At 39.2% G+C, this 24740-nt stretch overlaps 2 protein-coding genes across 7 annotated transcripts in view; one reads left to right on the top strand and one right to left on the bottom strand.

Moving 5' to 3' along the window:
* LOC126377320 (S phase cyclin A-associated protein in the endoplasmic reticulum) overlaps nucleotides 1–24740 on the top strand; it is a 526515-nt gene that overhangs the window by 81534 nt on the left and 420241 nt on the right. For 3 of the 6 annotated variants that reach the window (XM_050024997.1, XM_050024996.1, XM_050024994.1), the window contains 4 exons: nucleotides 5844–5952; nucleotides 6780–6880; nucleotides 9422–9583; nucleotides 11293–19584. In XM_050024997.1, the coding sequence (XP_049880954.1) occupies nucleotides 5844–5952; nucleotides 6780–6880; nucleotides 9422–9583; nucleotides 11293–11391 (471 nt within the window). In that variant the 3' untranslated portion in view covers nucleotides 11392–19584. Of the gene's footprint in view, nucleotides 1–5843; nucleotides 5953–6779; nucleotides 6881–9421; nucleotides 9584–11292; nucleotides 19585–24740 lie in introns of those variants that run through there. The other 3 variants (XR_007567843.1, XR_007567844.1, XR_007567842.1) reach the window with 2 other exon arrangements.
* On the bottom strand, nucleotides 22102–24640 carry LOC126377371 (uncharacterized). The gene is made up of 2 exons (XM_050025098.1): nucleotides 24272–24640; nucleotides 22102–23062 (listed from the first exon to the last, which is right to left on the bottom strand). The coding sequence occupies exons 1-2, from the start codon at nucleotides 24565–24567 to the stop codon at nucleotides 22180–22182; spliced, it is 1179 nt and encodes a 392-aa protein (XP_049881055.1). The 5' UTR covers nucleotides 24568–24640; the 3' UTR covers nucleotides 22102–22179.

The following is a 24740-nucleotide window of genomic DNA, read 5'->3' as shown; positions in this document are numbered from 1 at the left end:
ATTGACAATTTAGACAAAGAACGACGGGTTCTCACAAATTAGGCCGATTTCGTCCCCTCATTCAGCGCTTATCGCTATCGACCCACTAGGGTCGATTAACTCTTTCAAATATTCTACCTCTCAGACGACGCCCTGAGCCGAGGTTAGCGCCCGACTGGGCACCCTCAGGCCTGTTGTCTTAAATTTTATACCGAGTGAGAACCCTCAGCGCTCCCCATTTCTCCGGTCAAGTTGTTAATGCCGTCTACGGCAAATCTACCAATAAGTCACGTCAAAAAAAAGGATAATTCAATGATTTATATTTTTCTAGCACTCACCCGTTCTTAGGGAAACTCACAAAGGGAAAATTAAATCGACAAAAAATATCTGACTCGGACCGCACTTGAACCCGTAGCTCTTGACAAGAATTTATCTTACTGCAAGGTTTATTATGTCCATCTTAAGACTTCCCATCATCATCCATCTTAGGAGTGGCTGTGAGTTGTCTTAGATTAATTTTAGACCTATCCGCCCTATTTAGGATTTCGGCCGTTGGTTTATGTATGTGTTTATGTGTGTGTCAGACAGGCAGTCGCTTCTGTAGATTACTTTGCGGCGCGCAGCGAAAACTGAAAATCTTAATTACACATTTCCGGTATGTTACTTAACCTGTATTGGGCTGGTTTTCCCTTCGCAGGTTGGAAGGTCGGACAGGCTATCGCTTGTGTAAAAAACCGGACTTGTGAAACCTTCAGGTTAGGTAAGCGGACCCTGTGAAAAACTGGATAATGCTAGGGAGATGAATGAATAGAATAGAATAGAAAAAGTTTATTATAAAAGGACGCCACACACAAAAAAAAGACAACAACATCGCATCTTTCCACTAAAACAATTACCAAAAAGCAGGATGTTTGTCGAAATGATCATAAGGTGGTGGTGGACGTCCTGAGATAAAAGGGCCTCACTCAGCACAAGTCGCGGCGTGAACCACGACGCTGATATTATGTGGACCCTGTTGGGTGACGCACGAACATCGTGTGAATGATGGTACCTAGTAGCGACAATGTTTTACTTCACTTATCGCTATCGGTCTATTTTGGGAATTTTGAGAAACAGCATGGATTTATAGGCACCCTGAGCCCCTAGTAAGTAGGCTACGTAGATACGGGCCCATCTCGACACCCGCTTCAGTAAAATATCGGTCCTGTCAAAAACGGGGAAAACGGCATAATCCTAGGGAGTTTATGTATGCGTACAAAATATTTTCTTTCGGGCTCTCAGTAGTAGTAGTCATTGTCGAAATCACTTTGTGAGACTGTCCTATGTTTGGTAAGGACTTTTCAGGCTTGAATCACCTGATTGTCCGAAAAAGTAAGATGATTCCGTGCTTCGGAGGGCACGTTAAGCCGTTGGTCCCAGCTATTAGCCGTAAATCACCTCCACCAACCCGCAGTGGAGCAGCGTGGTGGAGTATGCTCCATACCCTCTCCGGTTGATTGAGAGGAGGCATGTGCCCAGCAGTGGGACGTATATTGGCTATTTATGTTTATGTTACTCTCAGTAGCTACCCCGAAAGGTAACATGAGCGCGTAGAAATCAGAGCCGTCCGGCCAATCCATTAGCTAGGTAGTATCGATTACGGCTCCATAGGGACCGCCCATTACGGCGCTACCCTGCCCTACCTATATAGCTACGGGGGGTGAAGTATACTATAGGTAATGGTGTGTATTTCCGTATTTTGTTCTCTTGTATTATTTTGTAAACTAACTTAGTATGTCAGTTTTTGTTACTGATCCTATGGATCTTATGTTGTCCGAATAAATAGTTTTTGATTTGATTTGATTGTTCGTATTTTATTAAGATACTGGTACTGATTCCAGTGCACACTATCTAATTTTATTTTAAGTTACACCTGTCATTTTCTTATCTGCCGAAAAGGAAAGGGACGGGTAATCGACAAGCATAAAATTTATGGAACACACGTCAATTTTAGCCACAAATCTAAAATAACCGTCTAAAAATTATACATTGGCCAATAACCCGACAGCACACATCAAACAGTTTGCATACCAACAAGATACCTCTTTGATTCGCCCGGGTTATTTATTAATTTACTATTTTTTCCTAAAAGAGCTGTCAATCATCCGTCCCTTTCCTTTTTGGCGGATAAGAAAATGACGGGTGTAACTTAAAATTAGGAGGTCTCTGCAGGAATCGGGGCCAGTATATACGATTTATTTTATTTATTTATTTATAAAGGTACATACAACATTACAGTGTACACGAGACGAGAAAAAAAAAAGCGATATAAAAACTAATATAACACAAAATAAACAATGAATGAAAAAAGAAACAAAAAGAAAAATAAGACTATGAACATGAAAAACACTTCATCATCATCATCAACAGCCTATATACGTCCCAATGCTGGGCACAGGCCTCCCCTCAATCAACCGGAGGGGGTATGGAGCATACTCCACCACGCTGCTCCACTGCGGGTTGGTGGAGGTGTTTTTACGGCTAATAGTCGGGACCAACGGCTTAACGTGCCCTCCGAAGCACGGAATCATCTTAATTAAAGCACATAATAACGGGTTCTTACCCCCGGGTTCGGGTTATGATAATAACCGCGTAAACTTAAAACAGTGGAATCATCTTAGTTTTTCGGACAATCAGGTGATTCAAGCCTGAAAAGTCCTTACCAAACAAAGGACAGTCTCACAAAGTGATTTCGACAATGTCCCCATCGGGAATCGAACCCGGACCTCCAGATCGTGAGCCTAACGCTCTAATCACTAGACCACGGAGGCTGTTATACGCACGCCACGCACTGTCATATTTGACATTTAGTGAGACTTACAGTTCCATTTGTCAAAAATGTTAATGGGACATGGTACCAAAGTGTATACATATTAATGCTCGTGAACGTACATCCCTAGCAGGCTACAAGTATACACCAAGCTCTGCGGCGAGCCCTATTTGCCGGGCACGCACGCGCACAGATTTAGTTACAAGTTACATTCACTTGTGGAAGGAAAAGTTACCGACGACTATACAGGGTGTTAGCGAAACAGGTCTGCAGCCGGCCCGATGATCGCACGCGGTACATATTGTGGCGCGTAGTGGGTATCACTGTTATTCAATATTGTTAATGTTCCATAACGGCTTCCGTGGTCCAGTGGTTGAGCGTTGGGCTCACGATCCGGAGGTCCCGGGTTCGATTCCCGGTGGGGACATATCACAAAAATCACTTTGTGATCCCTAGTTTGGTTAGGACATTACAGGCTGATCACGTGATTGTCCGAAAGTAAGATGATGCTTCGGAAGGCACGTTAAACCGTTGGTACCGAGTAGTCGTTACATGAGCCATGTCAGGGGCGTTTGGCGGCTCAATAGTAACCCTGACACCAGGTTTGATGAGGTTGGTAATCCACCTCACAACCCACACAAATAATAATAATAATAATTCAATAAAAAATAAATTGTAACCACCATACATCACAACCGTAACTAACACCCGCAATAACCCAATAACCATAGATCCAAACAACCAATAACCAACCTCGAGGGACCGAAACTTAAAATTATGATAAATACATCCCATACACACAATACTACCATCAATCATACAATTCCATACAAAAAACAAACACATCTGCGGTGTGCTAATAAAGATATAATTATGTTTATTATCTATTAAGGGGGGGTTTTCAAACAAGTAATGTCCCAAGAGAAAGGGATTGCAGACATCAAAGTTTAGGGAATCGAATCCCTACCCCTGGGGATGAGAGGCGGACACGCTCTGCGCAACTTGTGGGCTGTGTGATTTTATTATTATTTGGATAGGTTTGTTCATTTTTAATGGTCTCGTAATTGTATGAATAATTTCGTGGATTTAGATGTAAGTACAGGAATGGATTATTTGATGTTAAATCATATTATTTTTTAAGAGATGGGAATATAACATATTTGAATCAAGACGCATGAGGCAGATTCGAAAAAGACCTGAAATAAGTTAAATTCTGTAAATCTTTATTTTAACATTTTATGCAAAAGATCTCTTAGCTATAAGTTAACTGTATTTAAACCTCTTTTAAATCAATGAGGGTATACATTACAAGTTATTTAATAACTAGAGGAACATATTTAATACCAGACATTTTTATCATTTAGATAATTATTAATCTTTTATAAGCTTTTTTACATAAAGTAAGCTGCATATGAGCTTTAAATTTATTTGATGAATTTACTTAAATAAACTTACATTAAAATTATAAAGTATTTAATATATACATTTAGTAGTTTTAATTTATTTCATTTTAATTTATTTTACTTGTTTATTCTATGGTAACACAACCCCTAAGATTAAGCACGAGAGCAATCTCCACCGGTGTCGTGACTCGTGCGTGAGCGTGCGTGCGTAAACTCGTAACCTCAGATTCCTACGCTCACCACATTCAAGACGTGCTTAGATTTATGCAATCCGGACATACGATTGGTCGACCATCTTTAAGGTTGCCCCAATGTGTTTTAGCAATGAAAAGATATTGCTACTGCGCTCTAACAAAACAACCATACCATAAAACCATTTTATACCATTACCACCACCACCACAGACAAACCGAGGAATTGGTTTTGTGGGGTTTGTATTGTACCAATATTTTCTGTATTTTTATGAAAAATAAACATTTTACTTACTTACTTACCATTACCTTAGGACATTACAGGCCGATCACCTTGTTGTCCAAAAAGTAAAAAGATCCGTGCTTCGAAAGGCACGTTAAGCCATTGGTCCTGGTTATTACTTACTGATGTAAGTACGTAGTCGTTACATGAGTCAAGTCAGGGGCCTATGGCGACTCAGTAATAACCCTGACACCAGGTTTGTTGGGGTTGGTAATTCACCTCACAATCCACACGATAGAGGAGAGGACCATTACCTTTTTTTTCTTTTTCATATAATACCATTTTTATTACGAATAAATGATTATGAATTATGAATTAAATATGTATTTTTTAAAACACAAAAAAATACCAAACAATTTGAAGACAAATAGAAAAATTTAAATCGAAAAAAAAAAATTCTGACTCGGACGGGACTTGAACCCGCAGCTCTTGACAAGCCGGGACGAGCGTGTTAACCAATTAATATTAAGACAATGTATAAAGCGAAGTATGTCAGGATCGAAGCAAATGGAATTCCATAGTCTCTGCTTACCCCGGTGGGAAATAGGCGTGATTTTATGTATGTATGTTGAACGTGATCCAAGGAAACAAAAAGAAACATTTTTTTTTAAAGAAAATGTCATTCAAGTGACGTTTCCGAATTCATCTGGTTCCAAGAGGCAGGCGGCAAAGGAGACTCTATACATAAGATAAATCGCATAGTGTCTTCGAGTAACAATTTTTTTTTAAGTTTATGGCAATGGGTCCCTTAATCTTCCAGTGTCGAAGTGATCGGAAAACAAACAGAAAAAATACAGTTAGAAGGCAGTCTAAGGACGGTTATGTGTTTGACTGCTACGTATATGTATGCACGTCTGTTCCCATCTAACTTCCATTTCCTTAGATCCTGACACACTTTTCTTGCTTCCTCTACACTCAGGAATCGTTTCACACACGCACGCCGGTTCAGTGTAGATCGCACTGAACCTTCTCTAACGAATTCTCCAATTTGGTCAATATACGGTTCTAGATCTTTGGTATATAGTAGCTGAAGGTAAGAGGGAAACCACTGCTCTTTTTTTTCCTATAAAGTAGCATGGAGAATGCTGCACCGACAAAAGCGTGGCTCTTAAATTAGTGATGATGATGATGGTATATTGTAAATCGCATGGTGTTGTAAATTTTGTTTCTGTTGACAGGAGGCGTTCGGCGAAGGTGGGTGGCCGCTGGAGTTCCGAGCTGCGGTGTCACGGCTGCTGTCTCAACACGCGCCCAACGACAGGGAGTCACCTAGAAAGAACATGCTGCGTGAGTTATAAGAGTTATCACCATCATCATCTCTCTAAGGAGATCCACTTACGTTACCTGAAGATTTGACAGGACCGGTTTTTTACTGATGCGGGTGCCTAGATGGGCGCGCATCTAACTCAGGGGCTCAGGGTGCCCCCTGAGACGATAAATCCTCTCACATGCTGTTTCTCAAAATGCCCAAAATGGACCGATAGCGATAAGTGACGTAAAACAGGGTCCGCTTACCTAACTTGAAGATTTGACAGGACCGGCTTTTTACAGAAGCGACTGCCTGTCTGACCTTCCAACCCGCGATGGGAATACCAGCCCAATACAGGTTATGTCACAGACCTCTGAAAATGCATATCTCGGGAATGTGGGTTTCCTCACGATGTTTTCCTTCACCGCTGGGCACGACGATTTCCCTCATTGGGCTTTTATGTCTTTAATTTTGTACCGGGTGAGAGTCCGCAGCGCTGCCCATTCGTCCGGCCAAGTAGTTAATGCCATTTGTGGCAAACGTACAATGAGTCACGTCAAAAAAAAAATCACGATCTATTTAGCTGCAAGAAAAACCTCGGCCCAGGGCCGTAGAGGTTCTTAAAAATAAATATTGTAATGCAATTCTCTCCATATTATCTCAGAATCATGGTCTGAATCATCTCCCTCAGTATTCGTTACGGTGTCACTGACACCTGTATATATACGTATATAGATTATTCTTTGACATACACTAAGTATTGCATCTTAATTGTATATTGCAGTCCTTAAAGCACTGACTGCGGAGCCAACACCTCCCTTTCTTGATTAAGATAGTGTATTTATACTTACATAATTGTTGGCAGGTCTAAGCAACCGGCGATTGGACCAGACCCTGTCAGAGACGATGGTGCTGGACCTCATCGTACTCGTTGGCTTCGTCGTCGTCAACAACGCACAACTACAGGTAACATACTGCTTCCATAGAATAAATAATAATACGGATGTCATTAGAAAAGGCTCACCTGGACACTGCATACAAAAAAAAACTCGTTTTTCAAAAACACTACGCATTGACGTTATCGTACACGCGCATTTGTGTGTGCGACACCTGACGCCTATACGACTGAAGACTAAAGTAAGACCGAGGGGGTGAGGTAAGCCCAGCTCAGCCGCTGGTGGGGAGCGGAGTCTTTCCGTTCTATACGTAGTATTATTCCTTCCGTGTATGAAGCGATTGACGTATGTGAAGGAAGCAAGAGAAGTTTTTTTTTGGCGTGACTTATTGAAGATTTGCCGCAGATGGCATTAACTACTTGGCCGGACAAATGGGGAAGGAAGCAAGAGAAGTGTGTCATAGTAGAATTAAATGGAATTTCATAGTCTGCTTATGTCGGTAGAAAATGGGCGTAAGTTTATGTACAGTCATCATGAGCAATAACATGTACCCACTTTAAAACCCTATCGCACTATCGTATTTGACATTTAATGAGACTTATGGTTTTATTTGTCAAAAAAGTTAATGTGACATGGTATCAAAGTGTGTACATATTAGTACTCGTGACCGTATGTATTGGTCTTCGACTATGGATATAGTGTTCGAGTCAATGAACACAATTCCTATACTGTCAAAACCGTCTGACTTCAACAAGACCCCAAAGTACTTAAGACACCTGTATCTTAAGGAACCAATTAAAGACCCTTCTAATAATGCTGTACAAGTGTCCAACAGGCAATATATTAGCATAACTTGTGTTATATTGTGACACGTGGCCACAGGTGCGTGCCCGCATGGGAACGTAACGGCCAACGGGTTGGTCTAGGTTTTTTACCGACTTCAAAAAAGGAGGAGGTTCTCAATTCGACCGCATATATTTTTTTATGTTTGTTCGGGCATAACTTCGTCGTTTAGGAACCGGACTAGTGCGTTTCTAAGATCAAATTGATCGGATCGGTCTTTAGACCCCGGAAAAACTTCCAGACCTTCGGAAACTGGTCAGCATCAGGGAGACACCCTATGGCCTGGCAAAACTATAAAACCTGGAGCAATTTTTCTTTCACAAAACGTATTTAAATTTTGATCAACAACTGCTTTATTGCTTTTTAGTTTTGCGTTTGAATTCGGTATTTTTTTTGTTAAAAAGTTTTTAATTATTTCATACTCTTTTTGAAATGAAATCAAATAAAATTTGTTGTAGTAATTGTGGTCATACTGTCCATCTTACAAGTAAAAAATAAACCAGGGATGAACGTGGGTTTAAGTATTTGAAAGCCAAGCAAAATTTAATCCAATTATCATACAATCGACTGAACTTCGCTTGGCTGTCAAATACGTTCATCCCTGGTTTATTTTTTATTTGTAAGGTGGTGTGAGTTTATTTTTTCTCTAAACCGGCGAGCTTGCGTTAAGTCTTTGATAATAGTGGAAGGAGCGAAAGTGGTAGTAAGTGGAATTCCATGATCTCTGCCTACCCCAACACGAAATAGGCGTAATGTATGTTATTTTTGCCCTCAGTTTTCTGACCTTCCATATTTTCTAAAACAACGTAGTTCCCACGAACACAGGTGGCTCAAGGAAGCAACTTGGGACCATTACTATTATTCCTGTCTTGTATAGCTGTAGCCATTACGTTGAATAATTGATGGTCATTCGACTTTTTAAGTGCGTGCTAAAAGCAAGTTGATATCTTTTGTCGTTTGGGGTGACAAATGACGCTTGAAAAATTGATTATAATTTGTAAATGGGTGAAAATTGCTTTTTGTCGGCGTCCGGTGTCTTTCCCCTTGTTTAGAATCGTAATGTTTCCGATAATCCTCCATACTCCTAATAGATTCTTGGGAGACTAGTGCCTAGCCGTGTGTGGCATTCAGTAGACCTTGTCCCATTGTAAAACTATCTTCGTATAGAACGGTAACTCTGCGCCCCGCACCAGTATGTATCGGGCGTCGACCGCACCCCCTCTGGGTCTTTAGTCGTGAGAGCTTATTACACTTGCCAAATTGCGCTTACCAAATTACACTTGTCAAATTACACTTGCTAAATTACACTTGCCAAATTGCACTTGCCAGTCCATCCAGTCCGATGCCAGGTCCAGGCCTCGGGCATCGGGTATAGGTACAAAATGTATGGCGAGATCGTGACCCTGCCCATTGATCACGATCGTGACCTTGATGCATCGGGATGGATCAGATGGCTTGGCACGGACGGTAAGACTCAGAGGGAATGAAGTCGATGCGAGTTACCGTTTCATACGTAGTATGATTTTTTACTCACTGCCCTTGGGCAAGGTTTTACAAAATGACAAAGTACAATGTTTAAAGCGCTAAACAGCCGTTAACCGCTAAGGAGTAAATTGTACTGTATTCATGTGTTATGTCTGATTGTTGAAATTTAGTTCTGTGCAATAAAGTATATTTGATTTGATTTGATTTGAGTAATTGGAGAGCGCGGACTGTGTCTCGTTCGCTCTTATGAGCTTTCCGTATCCTGTATGTTCGGGGTGTGCAGGAGACGATCTGCTCGGGCTGGGGCGCCATCAAGACGCTGTGCACGCTGCCGGCCGCGTGGCTGGTGTGCGCGCCGCACCGGCACGCGCTGCTGCCCGCGCTCATAGCGCTCGCCGACCACCCGCCCGCCGCCGCCGCGCTCGCCGCCGACCTCAGCACTGCGGTGAGGACACTACACCAGTGTTGTTCAATACCTCTTTACAGGCTCAAAAACTTTGGCGACCCCCTTGAGCCATAGACAGAGAAAAAGTTAGTTATTTTGAAAAGCTACCTACTCTGGTCGCCAAAAGACCTATTCTATTCTATACATGCTTCCCAAGTCTGAATGAACTATACAACCTTTCACGTACTCGTGGAGGTCGCACGCTGGTTACCAGCTGACGCTGCCGTGTTTATCACCAGGATGAACGTCTGTGAGGCCGGTCTTTGGATAGCTACCGAAAGATATCGGTGCCCGTAGGATACGATCCTGGCAACACATTTACTATAGATGCCAATCAGCTGGCAGCAGAAAGCAGCATAAATGTCTTAACGAGGGTTGGCTCTCTCGTTTCCATCAAACTTAGCACTAGTATGAGTGTATCCATAACATTTATCCCTCTTTGGGTCTGATCAAGGCCACATAATTCCTACCGCAATTTCGAACCGTTTTCATTTACAGACTCTTGTGATGTAAAATTGTGAACAACTACACCAATGGAAGTACTACACCAATACCCTTGAATAATTTAATTTAGGCGAATCATCCTGCAATGTCTTATCTAAAATACAATCTTAAAAACTTATCATGGACAGTGTTCCCACCGAGTATCGAATCCAGGACCTTCAGATCGTAGCCGAACGGTCTAACCACTATTCCACGGAGGCCGGCCTAAAGCTGCTATACAATAGGCAGGGCACAGACAATGTTCGGCTACTGTCTGTACCAGGAACCCTAATCCCAATTTGCGTTCTTGAATATTTGATGCGCCAGTGCAAACGAGGCAGATGCGCCCACAACTATGACGTCATTGAAGTTTACAAGTACAAGAGATCACAGGTGTTTCCTTCTTCTCCTTATTAGCAATTCATGAAGATTATATAAGCAAACAACTGATTATCTAAGCTATAAGGTTTCATACAAACTTCGAATCCTCGTTTTACCTCCTTTCGGGGTAGAGTTTCGTAAAATCCGTTTTTAGCGGATGTCTATACCCAATAAGGAATCTACCAGCCAAATTTCAAGTTTGTAGGTGTTATAGTTTCTGAGATTTCCTGATTCAGTGAGTGGTATTTTTCTATGTGTGGAGTATAAGTATAATAATCAGTGAATGGAATATAATATATACAGTGATAGTAACATCGTTACGAAAACTTTGAGGGATGATTCAGACCATGATTCTTAGTCGATATCAAGTTAAATTTTCCGTCGCAAATGTATGGAACTGAAAATAATTTTAAAACACTAACATAATAACATGAATTTTGTGACAAATAATTCCACTATATTAGCTCATAATCATGGACTGAATCATCCTCCTTAGTATTCGTTTCGATGTCACTAACGCTCTGTATATATGAAGGTATTGGTTGATGCATTGCGGTCACCTAAAAATGGCACCGTCAAGCCGAGGTGCGCCAACAACAGTTGCGCCACGTTTCGTTCTTATTCGAAAGCCGCATTTCCATAGTTATCTCAGTTACTTAAGGTTTCAATTAGATTAAAGTGTCGTGCCACTTTAGGACGATATTTTGCTTGAATTTTGCATAGAACTGCATCTACTAATATATACGGTCGAAGGTTTCCTCACGATGTTATCTTTCACCGCTGAGCACCTGATTAATAATTTATTATCGCCTCCACTAAGCTAATATTAGAAATTTCTTCCACAGATGCTGGATGAGTATTTAGAATCACCAGAAGCTCAAAAAGTTAAATTGGTTCAAGTTATCAAACAAGGGAGGGCCAAGCGATGTACCGGTAAGAAGTAACCATACCACAAGCAACGGTTGAAATGTTATTCACAAGACAAATACTGATCTTAACACACATGTATACTATCGTATTGATCACTTTGAGAGTCACTTTTGGAATTGTTCAGAGTGAGAGTGAGTGAGTGAGATATATAGTGGGGGTCAGGTTGTGACTTGGTGAAACCCCCCGATAGTAAGATAGTTAGGTACGTGAGATAGCATTTTGCCTATGCCTTTCAGTTGACCTATTCTTGTATGGGTCTTCAATACTTTACCCCACTATGATTGCCAAAGATGAGATTCATACTTTTAACTGCCATCTTTGATTTCAGAATTTAAAAAAGAATAAAGAATTAATTACAAAATATACCTATCTCGCTCACACACTCAGGTCGTAACAGAGCTATACGAAAAGTAACTTTCATAGTATATCTATACTAGATTGAAGTTGGATGAAGTTTTGACCAGAAAATGTCTTAATTTCCATTATTTTTTTGGTAGGAATCTGTTAATACTGTTTCTATATAGGTTCGATTGTCAGTCTGTTCAAGTGTATTTTGTCTTAGAAAACATTCTATACAATTAATTTCCTGTTATTAAACTTGGGGGGGTTAAAAATGGCACATAGAAGCAATTCATCTAAAAAGCAATATATGCGCACACGTAACGTAACTTTTATATGCGCAAATGTCAAATTGCTTTTTAAGTGAATTGCTTCTATGTTGCCTTTTTAACCCTCCTGTCGATATTCAATAACAAATACATTAATTTGATTATTAATACTTAATTTTGATCAAAATTTCACCACCTTCGTAATCCGGGACAGACAAGCAGGACTTATACACTAATGTTTGTAAGGGTGCGGGCATTTATAAGCGGGGCGATTAGCGGAGCGTTTATTATATTGTCACAGATTATAATCATTGGTGTTGTGTACAACTTGCTTTCTCTATGTGTGATCTGATCAATTTCCAAAGGCATTATATATTAGCCTATATATTTGTGTCTTATAAAATATAAGCTTATTTTCCTATTAGTAATTAATGCGAAGGAGAAAGAGGATGGCCGACTACTTGGATTGTGAAAAAAAAAGGTAGGAGTCAAGTATAATTATTGCAGTGCGAATAAAGATCAAACCGCATTAGTCAGCACCTTATCGCATTTTCTTATACATACTTACAATACAATACAAAAACGCTTTATTGCTTTTTTTTTGGGACGTGACATATTGTAGATTTTCCGCAGATGGCATTAACTACTTGGCCGGAACGCTTTACTGCACATATAAACACAACACTAAAAACAATTACAAATGTGACAGAAGTACAAACAGAAGTCTAGGCAACCTTAGCGTGAATAAACTTGCTACATATTGGAGTATACTTCTATCCTTTTCTGTTACTAAAAACCGCCGTTAGCTAGAGCGAGAGACAGCGACCTCACTCTACCGTATCGTCGATTATGCCGCGTGCTGTCGTTTGTCTCCCTCTAGCAAAAGACGCATCTGAGTAACAGAAAGTGATAGAAGTATAAGAAAGTGCGATGAAGAGGTTAAATGTGGTCTGATCTTAAAACGCTCCGCTTATACGTAATCGCACCCTAAGAATCTCTCAAATTTTAACACAAAAAAAAATACAAAATTTTTCGAGTATTACAAAAAAACTAGTAACCTAAATTAATGTTGTACACCATATAAGTATTTGTCATAGCTGTTTTTACGGTTGGTGGAAAAATAAAGATGGAGTCATTTTTATTTTTTCTTCAGCCTTTATATTAGACGTCTCAACATATAGTTGATGTGATGTTGTCGTATTGTAAAATGTTAGCGTTCTTTCATATCACGAAGGCACTGGGTTTTACTTGTAGGGTGTCGGAAATTGGGTCGTGTACTAGGTTCAAGATAAGTTATGAAATTCTGATTACTAAATAAAGACAGATCTAAGACTAACGAAAAACATTTTCTTTTTTCTATTTAATTTATTTATGAATTTTAATCAAGAAAAACGTAATAATAAGTCCGACATTCTATCACGTTTTTCTATGACGTCACATTGTGCTTTTTCATACAAATTCCATAGTCATTTCGTGTTTAGACGTTTAGTAAAAAGTAACTGATTTAACTAGTTAGAAACTAGTCTATTCTTTATAATGTTTAATAAAATACACATATCCCCGTTTTCAATTTAATGAAATAGGGTAATTGTCTGATGTCTAGCGTTCTGAAACTCAGCAGGAAAAAGGTACACTTATAGAATCCGAAATTATTCTGTTGTATGTTTTTACGTATTATTTCCAATTAGCAAATTAATTGCGACCTATGTCGACGTTTGGAGACAGTAGTTTTTGAACAATCCTTGTTCATTTACGGCAGCATGTACGGAACCCTCGGTGCGCGAGTGCGACTCGCGCTTGACTTGCTTTTTTATTGCACAGTGATGCCGGTTCCGGACAAAAATAGTACCGTCCTTTACTAACGATAAATGTAAGAAAGAGACAGTGCTATTTTTCGAACTGTCCAACTAAAATTAAATACAGGGCACAGTTGCTTTTTCAAGCAAATTTAAATTCAAAAATATGTTTATTCAGTAGGTAACATAGTTACACTTGAATCGTCAATTTCTATATGACGAACGTCTCATCCGCCTAAAACTACTACCGCCTACAACCGCAAGAATCAGAGGGGGTGAGATCGGCACGGCGCCCGAAACGAATTGGTTACCGTTCTACATACATACATAAACAGCCTATATACGTCCCACTGCTGGGCACAGGCCTCCCCTCAATCAACCGGAGGGGGTATGGAGCATATTCCACCACGCTGCTCCAATGCGGGTTGGTGGAGGTGTTTTTACGGCTAATACCAACGGACCAACGGCTTAACGTGCCCTCCGAAGCACGGAATCATATTACTTTTTCGGACAATCAGGTATTTCAAGCCTGAAAAGTCCTTACCAAACAAAGGACAGTCTCACAAAGTGATTTCGACAATGTCCCCATCGGGAATCGAACCCGGACCTCCAGAGCGTGAGCCTAACGCTCTAACCACTAGACCACGGAGGCTGTTCCGTGGTCTAGTGCTGTACCGTTCTACACATATTCTTTATTCTATGACATAAGTTAAGCTGGAAAGATCAGTTTTTGCCAACTACAAGTAAAACTCACCCTTCACGGTATGAAAGCACTGAACAAATTGTAAACTTTACTGTCACTATTTTTCTATGGATGTAGATTGTAAATTCCTATCCCTCTGTTGTCCTTCTCTCTCGTTTATGACTAACGTTACTTTAGCGGTGCTCTCATTAATTTTATACTTTCGGAGTCTGTAGAAATACTGTTTTGGACTTTCGAAGAAATGATTGAAGTGAGTGAAGTGCGAGTGATTGATGAATTTGGAGGGAGCTATGGTATAAGAAAACCAGGTTTGCTCAATCCTATGACAAGCCGCCATTGCTAGCCCTTTGATGACGTAAGTGTTACCATTAAATAGATATCTCCAACATTCCAATTTTATTATTTTTAAAAAATTAAGTAATTTACATATAAACAATCATTAAAACTGTAAGTAAATCTTTTACTGAAAGTTCAAAATTTCCTTGTAAAGTAAATTAAAAACATTGGTCGTGTGTAATTTTTTTTACGAAATGGCAACACAGCGTGGGATTTCAGCTGGGCTAACCTTGAAATGTTAGCTGTCACTTTTGAGCATACCTGTTTTTTATAGAGAAGTGTGCAAGGGTCGAAGCAAATGGATTTCCATAGTCACTGCTTACCCCGGCGTGAGTGTATGTATAACTTAAATTCCTTTTAAAATCGAACCCCCATTATTTTACCATCGTGTCTGGAAATCTCGGCCTTAGGACGTTAATATAATATAAGTAAGTCATCATTCTCCTAGCGTTATCCCGTTTTCCACAGGGTCTCCTTACCTAACCTGAAGACTTGACAGGTCCGGCTTTTTAGAAGCGACTGCCTGTCTGACCTTCCAACCCGCGAAGGGAAAACCAGCCCAATACAGGTTAGGTCACGTACCTCAGAAAATGCATTTCTCGGGAATGTGGATTTCCTCACGATGTTTTCCTTCACCGTTGGGCACGCGGTAATTATTTATGATCCAAACATAAAAAGCTTATTCTATTTAATTAACTAATGCCTTTTATGTTTACATGATAAAGTTTCCTTATTTTTTGTATATATTTTTCTTTTTGTAAACATTTCGCTGATAATGGCATGAGAATTCAGAAATAAATGAGTATAAAAGGCAGTGCCTCTCGCGATCTATACTGTTAGATAGAAAAGAATTGTTCGACCTAATATCGACTGATACGTCACTAAGCTTATAAACGTCACAACACTAGCTTACGTACTTTGACAGATCTAATTCTTACCGCGCATTGAGACGATTATAAAATGATATCTTATTGAAATATAATCACTAATCGTACTGAATTGGTCGTTCTGTTTAATAATACTTAGCAACAATTTGTACACAAGCATTGCTTATCGTGTTTATTTACTTGTAAAAAAAAGAAAAAAAAAAGATTTTTTTTGGCCTAGTTACACAAAAAAAAAGATATAGATGTCGGTGCCGATCAGTGATGTGGCCAAAAAAAAGGTTAAAAATATATCTAAAAAGAGCTTTATTACCTAACCACTTCGTAAATAAGACCAGACTACAAGAAAGAACAATTTGAAAAAAAAAAGCAGTCAGTGTCCTTACTATTAAAGAGTTTTTACGGAAACATTCCCACTGTGGAACGTGGAACGGTGCCGATGCAGGCAACAACCAAATTACTTTGACAAGACGTAAACTAGCTGTATCCCTGTCTTACACTTCTGGTAAGTGCAGGACGGCACTTGTTTAAGACCTGTCAAATTGTGGGCATCATTACTTATTCTGAATCCTACTTCGTCTTTTAATAAAAAAAATGTGTGCTACTTTTTAAGTTATATCAAATGTACGGTACCTTTCCGTTCCCGTATACAGTCTAGAAAGAAAGTATCACGTATGTTCGGTGTTCCTAGTGGACTGTAGATGTGATGGTAAGGGAGCGAGGGTTCTTCTAATCAAAACACCAAAGGGACTAAAAAGGCCACATCGAAGCAATTCCGTCTAAAAAAAGCAATATTGCAATTTGACATTTCATCATAAACTGCCTATATACGTCCCACTGCTGGGCACAGGCCTCCCCTCAATCAACCGGAGGGGGTATGGAGCATACTCCACCACGCTGCTCCACTGCGGGTTGGTGGAGGTGTTTTTTACGGCTAATAGCCGGGACCAACGGCTTAACGTGCCCTCCGAAGCACGGAATCATCTTACTTTTTCGGACAATCAGGTGATTCAAGCCTGAAAAGTCCTTACCAAACAAAGGACAGTCTCACAAAGTGATTTCGACAATGTCCCCATCGGGAATCTAACCCGGACCTCCAGATCGTGAGCCTAACGCTCTAACCACTAGACCACGGAGGCTGTTGACATTTGCGCATATAAAAATAAGTGCGCAATGTAAACTGGGCCTTTTTTGACCCCCCCCCCCCCCATTTTTTCCGAATCACTATTTGTACTAGGTTTAAAATACTACATTACTTTGGCGGGAAGCGCCATTCAATCTCGATTATTATTGCCATACGCAAAAATATTACAAATTATTATTTTATACCAGTGTTGCCAGCAACAGCGTAGACACTACTTGAATCTCCAGTAGACGTTAAAAGCTATGATGATGATGTGTTTCTACGGACTCCTTTCATTAACTCACTTCATTTTCATAAAAAAAGTTTTTAAAAAGTACATGTATAAAACTTAGTAATTATCGTATTTAGACTTTAAAAATTGTAATTGACTGACAAGTTTCCAAGTGTGGGTATAAGTTGATACTAATGTAGTGACCTTAGTGTCTTTTGATTTTTATTGGAGCGGCGCAAATTGTGGGTGTGATCAGTGTGCCTTGGGCGCCTTAACGTACTAAAGGGACTTATTATGTAAGAGTGGTTCTTGAGACATATGATGGTGTGTGCCATTTCGCATGTAATACCTGATTTAGACTATCTGCTCTCCTGACGACCGGATTACTCTAGAGTACTATGGTGCCAGAGAGGCGGCCAATCAGCTCGCTATAACAACACTTCAGAGCCCCGAAACCGACTCCGTATAATCTTCTCAGACCACGCCCTGAGCCGAGATTCGCGCCAAACGGGACATCTTCAGACGTGTTGGCTGGCCAAATACTTAATGCCACTTGCGGCAAATATACAAAAAACTTTCTTCAATTTTTTTTTTGACTTAGCTTATGGTAGATTTGCCGCAGATGGCGTTAACTACTTGGCCGGACAAATGGGGAGCGCTGGTGGCTCTCACCCGGTACAACGTTTAAGACAACAGGCCTGAGGGTGCCCAGTTGGGCGCGAACTTCGGCCCAGGGTGGACTGAGAGGACTTCAAAAAGTACTAGCCAAAATGAAACGAATGAAAACAGTGCATTTTTAGTGCTACGTTTTATAGAAGAATGGTTTTATAATCAATAAAGTACTTCCTCCAATAAAAATCTCATTCTTACCGCGTGCTGCCTAAGTGCAAGCGAGACACAGTCCGCGCGCTATCTCCCTTACTCCATAGCAGCTTACGGCCATTTGAGATTAAAGTAAGACCCAGAGGGGGTGAGCTCTGCGCCTGGTACAAATTGGTGCGGGAAGTTACCGTTTTGTAAGCAATATTATTCTTTATTCTATGACATAAGATCAGATGTAACGATAAGAAATAGCCTAAAAGACGATAAATACTACCTTGTGGTACTACGTTGAGAATCTGGATTTTTATTTATTTAAATAAGTTTCACCGAAAATAAATCAACTTAAAAAATAAAGAGAAATCACACACCATTATAATACTCAAGTACCGTTAGAAACTGAAGCCTACATTCGCGTTAGAAATGAAAGGAAATAGTCGTTTACAAATTGTTAACTAGATGGCGCCACTACCCAGACTGAAACAGCGAATTGAAAGTTGCCGAATTTATCCGCTAGGGTTATTTTGTATGTCTTTATGGCGCCACCTGCAATGGTTATTTCTTTTTATTCTTAACGCATTTTCGAGTTTACATTAGGATATTCAACCATTATTCCCATGCGATAATAACATAAACGATCTTATGTAAGTACTTAAAATAGATAATTTTTTTATGCTGTTTTATAATTTACAAAATTAAATATAGTATGTACTTACTGCTTAATATTGACTGTAGTAGTTGGGGATATTTTATTTGCTTACGTTTCAAAATCGAGGAAATAATTCCTTAAAAAATAAACTGTTTCAAAAATAGAAGCTATTGTTTTTTTTTGTGTAGTGCAGCTGAAAGAAGGCTACATAAGCTATCCTAATGTAAACTTTAGTTTTTGGAACGCTGTGATATATGAGGGGTGTAGATAAGAATTGGTCGATTAACCTTTTTATATATGTATAACTTAACAATTAAATTAACAAGTAACTTTACTAGTTATTGTAAACGTTTGTGGGATTATTTGATGGTAACTCCAGATTTGAAATGTCAAATAATTTATTTATGGCGCAACTTAATAATTAACTATGGCGCTGAATCCAGCAGAAACTTGATATTATTTTAAGCTATACCTGTCATGCTCTTATACGTTTGGCGAAATAGCATAGTCTGATGGCCTAAAATATAACAGCCAATCATATTTCGCGATTGTGATTATCGAAGTATTATGACTGGTGTATTAATAACCTTATTCATATTTATAAAAAAAAAGATTTTTCATCAACCATTTTGTTAGATAGCCGCTTTAGAAAGTCTTTGGAAAAATAGATGTAAATTCAGAATTCATTACAGTTCATTAGACACATGGCTGTACGGCTTTGCCTTTGCCTTTCCCCAATGGGACAAATAAAAATAAAACATTAGACACCAAAATGGACGTTTCTATAAAGCGATAGAAATCTAGGGCTACCTTCAAATCCTCGGTCAGTCAAAGATTGGCTCTAACAACTTTCCAACCGTACTTTTAGTTTTGTGATAAATTACTATCATGTACTAAACCTGTGATTTTTTTATTCTACACTAAAAAAAAAAATGTTTATTTTTTGCCTAGTTTAGCGTTGTCGACGTTTATCTGTGATTTGGTTAGTTTATTGTGACTTGGCGTGTATCTTGAGTATTTTTGTGTAAGCAGCAAATTAAATATTTGTGTAACAATATTTCTTGTTTTTCATTTTTTGTCTGCCTATTGGCACATCCCGTACACTATACACACGTTGCTATAGTAAAAAAGAAATAGACACACTTTCTATATCTATACTTATAATAAATCTGTAGAGAGGTCAATTCTGTACATTAAATATTTTTTCAAAATAACTATCAGGGGGTGATAAGTGGTGGATACTGATGCCAAAAATGCAATCAGTAAAATTTTTGTCTGTCTGTCTGTCTGTCTGTCTTTCTGTCTGTCTGTCTGTCTGTCTGTCTGTCTGTATGTTCCTTATAGAAACAAAAACTACTGGACGGATTTTAATGAAACTTGGTACAATTATTCTTCATACTCCTGGACAGGTAATAGTATACTTTTCATCACGCTACAATCAATAGGAGCAGAGTAGTGAAGGGAAATTCTTTTGTATGAAAAATCTAAACCACTCAAGTTAGACGTTTGAAATTTGGCATGCAGGTACCTTAGATACCGTAGAGGTGCACTAAGAAAGGAATTCCCGAAATTCCTACGGGAACGGGAATTAGCGGGAAAAACCTTTTGTATGAAAAATCTAAACCACTCAAGTTAGACGTTTGAAATTTGGCATGCAGATACCTTAGATACCGTAGAGGTGTACTAAGAAAGGAATTTCCGAAATTCCCACGGGAACGGGAATTAGCGGGAAAATCCTTTGGTATGAAAAATCTAAACCACTCAAGTTAGACGTTTGAAATTTGGCATGCAGGTACCATAGGTACCGTAGAGGTGCACTAAGAAAGGAATTCCCAAAATTCTCACGGGAACGGGAATTAGCGGGAAAATCCTTTTGTATGAAAAATCTAAACCACTCAAGTTAGACGTTTGAAATTTGGCATGCAGGTACCATAGGTACCGTAGAGGTGCACTAAGAAAGGAATTCCCAAAATTCTCACGGGAACGGGAATTAGCGGGAAAATCCTTTTGTATGAAAAATCTAAACCACTCAAGTTAGACGTTTGAAATTTGGCATGCAGGTACCTTAGATACCGTAGAGGTGCACTAAGAAAGGAATTCCCGAAATTCCTACGGGAACGGGAATTAGCGGGAAAATCCTTTTGTATGAAAAACTAAACCACTCAAGTTAGACGTTTGAAATTTGGCATGCAGGTACCTTAGATACCGTAGAAGTGTACTAAGAAAGGAATTTCCGAAATTCCCACGGGAACGGGAATTAGCGGGAAAATCCTTTGGTATGAAAAATCTAAACCACTCAAGTTAGACGTTCGAAATTTGGCATGCAGATACCTTAAGTACCGTAGAGGTGCACTAAGAAAGGAATTCCCGAAATTCCCACGAGAACGGGAATTAGCGGGAAAATCCTTTTGTGTGAAAAATCTAAACCACTCAAGTTAGACGTTTGAAATTTGTCATGCAGGTACCTTAGGTACCGTAGAAGTGTATTAAGAAAGGAATTCCCGAAATTCTCACGGGAACGGGAATTAACGGGAAAATCCTTTTGTATGAAAAATCTAAACCGCTTAAGTTAGACGCTTGAAATTTGGCATGCAGGTACCTTAGTTAACTTAAAGCTTAGTTGCAACAGGATATTGCAAAATTCCCACGGAAACGGGAGTTAGTGGGAAAAAAACATTTGTATGAAAAAATCGAAACTGCGTAAGATAGATGTTTTCAATTCAATTCAATTCAATTCAATTATTTATTGCATTCCATGTAGTACAATGGGGTGTTACATAGTTAACTTAAAGCTTAGTTGCAACTGGATATTGCAAAATTTCCACGGGAACGGGAGTTAGCGGGAAAAAACATTTGTATGATAAAATCTAAACAGCGTAAGATAGATGTTTTCAATCTAGCATGCATGCTACGAATAAAAGCATGCATGCATACCTTAGTAAATATAAATTTTAGTTATGGCTGTATTTTGAAAAATGGGAATTGGCGGGTAAAAAAAAATTGTATAAAAAAATCTAAACTGCATAAGTTAGATGCTTGAAATTTGACATGCATATATTATAAATACCTTAGTGAATGCAAAGTTAAAAATTTCCCTGGGAACGGGAAGCGAGTTAGAGGCTTGAAATTTATAGCTCGCGGTAGTGGCAACCAAGAAACGTCGCGGCCGCGGCGGCGTTTGTGGGGCGGCGACAGCGGTGGCGAGGCGCGGAGGGGGGGCAGATACCCGAGTGAGGGCCGGGACACATAAACACGATACGACGTCGTGTCGTACCACGATGCGGCGTCGTTTCACGATGCGACGTCGAAACGATGCTCGCCGTGGGAATCTACGACGAGCATCGTAAAAAACTACGTCGCGACATCGTAACGTGCCACGATACACGGCACGACGTCGCGTCGTAGAAACTCACGATGCGTTCCTGTGTCAGTGCCACAGTTGTTATTCAAAATTCAAAGATGACGGACGCTATTGAAGTCGATCATTTAATAACGCTAGTCGAGCAGCGTCCCGTGCTATGGGACAAAACATCTGAAGAATATAGGAATAAAAATATCAAAACAACAGCATGGACAGAGGTGTGCGAAAATTTATTTCCTGGTTTTCAAGAATTAAATAATCAAGAAAAAACTAAATTTGGTAAGTAATATCCTATATTTTATTTAGTTGCCAACTTAGAGCTCCCACGTCACTGTTAAAGTAATTACAAAATTCATTTCTTATGTCGGTAGCTCTTGTTCTACCCTCTTGCGTTGACTGTTGTAGTTCAATAAACGAATCATCAATTATCATGTCTTCAAATGTTTGAGCTCCTTCACGGTTTAGAATGAAATTATGTAAAACACAGCTTGCTTTTATAATATTTGTGCAAAAATTTAAAGAAACATTTAATGGTCGATGAAATACCCTCCACTTGTTAGCCAGTATACCGAACGCACATTCTACATATCTTCTTGCTCGGCTCAAACGGTAATTAAAAACTCTTTGTTGAATCGTCAAATGTTTTCCTGGGTATGGGCGCATTATATTATTTGTCAATGGTAAGCCTTCGTCTGCAACAAAAACAAAAGGACAAGGTGTTTGGGAGCCTGGTAAAGGCTTTGGCGTTGGTAAAGGAAGTTGTCCTTTTAACAGTAATTCATTCAATTTTGAATTATTGTAAACAGTTGAGTCACATTCCTTGCCATATGCTCCAATATCAACATATATAAATCTGTATTTAGCATCTACCAAAGCCAACAACAATACAGAATGATAATTTTTGTAGTTATAAAAAAGAGATCCGCCATGTTTGGGACTCCAAATACGAATATGTTTCCCGTCAAGTGCGCCTATGCAATTAGGAAAGTTGGCACTGTTGTCAAAGTTTTCAGCAATTTCTGTTAGTCGCTCAGTAGTTATTTTCGGTATATTTTCGATCAAAAGATGCTTCCATATAGCGCCACAGACTATTTTTACAGTTTTAGCAATATTAGACTTTCCACGATAGTTGTTTAAATGCATGTCTTTAAAGGTGTTTCCTGATGCCAAAAACCTGAAATAAAATAGGAGAATAAATAAATGAAATAATTAAAAGTGTATATGTGTGTGTGCGTGTGTGCGTGCATGCGTGCGTGCGTACGCGTGTGTATGTTTGTGTGTGTATGTGTATGTGTGTGTGCGTGTATGAGTGTGTGCGTGTGTATACGCAAGTATCACATCACAAAACCGGCTACGAAACATGGACTGATAATGTTCCTAACGTGACATCGTAAATACTATTTTTTCAGGTAATGCTGTGGTAAAGAAATGGACTGGTATTAAAGATAACTATGCCAAGTACGTAAAAAAACTTAAAGAAATAAATAAATCTGGAGCAGGCGCTTAAAAACTTAAGGAATATCATTTATATAAACAGCTCCTTTTTTTAAACAGAAATGATCAAAATGAAACCGATAGTAGCATAATGGATGAAGAAACAAACTATCAGAACACACAAAAGGAAAGTCCAAAAAGAAAATTTAAAAGTCCGTCAGGCGCCTTTCCAGCACGAAAAAAGAGAATTATCGATACATTTGAAGAAGAGACTATGTCAAAATTAGAAGAGCCCGAAAACAGACATTTATCTTTTTTTAAAGCGATATTGTCATCTTTGAATAAACTAAGTGATCATCAAACATTAATTTTTCAAAGTCGGGTCTTACAAGTTTTAACGGATCTACACGAACCATCACATCAATATTATCCACAGAGTAACTATCGATCTTCGTACCAGGGTAACTATGAAACACAAAGACCCCAAAGTTTATGGCGAAGTGCGTGCCAATGCGGTTACCAAACAACCGGTAGTTCGTCACAGTCTACCCAAGAAGCAACACCACCACCAGCTGCCACGCATGGCCGAAGCGAAGAGAGCGAATTTGATGATCATTCGAGGACATCACTTGAACCAGAGTCACCCCTAACACTTTACGACTTTTCTTAAAAAAGGAATCTAAAGGTGTAATCACGGTGTAATGTTCATTTAATAAAAAACTTGATTTTATTGTTTCCTTTATAAAAAAATGATTAATTAATAATAATTAATGGGGACCAATACGGTGACTCCTTCAAAGCTCGTAGTGATAATCGGTATAACGAAACCAAAGGGTAAAATTAAAATAAAGCTTATTCTGTTAGCAACTTAATTTTCAAAAATTGTTGTTACTAGTGTCGTTGATTTGTGAAATTAAAAAAAATGTTACGAAAAAGTTGTTTCTTTTACCTTACAGTTAATCCCAGCATCTCGAGAGGTTCAAGAGGTGGTCTGCCTCTGCCATATTTTCCTGCTATATGTGGCGTTATCCGATCAAGTAACTCTTCGAAACTTGATATACTCATTCTAAAGAAATCAAAAAACTTGATGTGATCTATTTTTAAGGCATTGTACTTCTGTATAAAGTGGCTCCCGTTATTCATGATTAAAAGAAATGGGTGGATCCAGTATCTTCTCAGTTTCTGTCTTTTCTTTATCCATCTTCTTAAATACAGCAGGAGCAGGACGCGTCTAGTGCGGTCCATTTCTCGAAATTAACTGCGACAATTCACCCTGCATTGTATCGACGGCGTCGTGCCGTGTATCGTGGCACGTTACGATGTCGCGACGTAGTTTTTTACGATGCTTGTCGTAGATTCCCACGACGAGCATCGTTTCGACGTCGCATCGTGAAACGACGCCGCATCGTGGTACGACA

The sequence above is a fragment of the Pectinophora gossypiella genome, chromosome 23 (assembly GCF_024362695.1).
Source record: "Pectinophora gossypiella chromosome 23, ilPecGoss1.1, whole genome shotgun sequence".
Lineage (NCBI taxonomy): Eukaryota > Metazoa > Arthropoda > Insecta > Lepidoptera > Gelechiidae > Pectinophora > Pectinophora gossypiella.
Note: the sequence above shows the minus strand (reverse complement) of the source record. Positions and strands in the feature narration are given on the sequence as shown.

Excerpts from the sequence above, each read along its gene's own strand:
- LOC126377371 (XM_050025098.1), bottom strand. The coding sequence starts at position 24,567 with ATGGACCGCACTAGACGCGTCCTGCTCCTGCTGTATTTAAGAAGATGG. Across the intron at positions 23,063-24,271 it reads ATGCTGGGATTAACTGTAAG|GTTTTTGGCATCAGGAAACA; the intron begins GTAAAAGAAACA and ends ATTTTATTTCAG.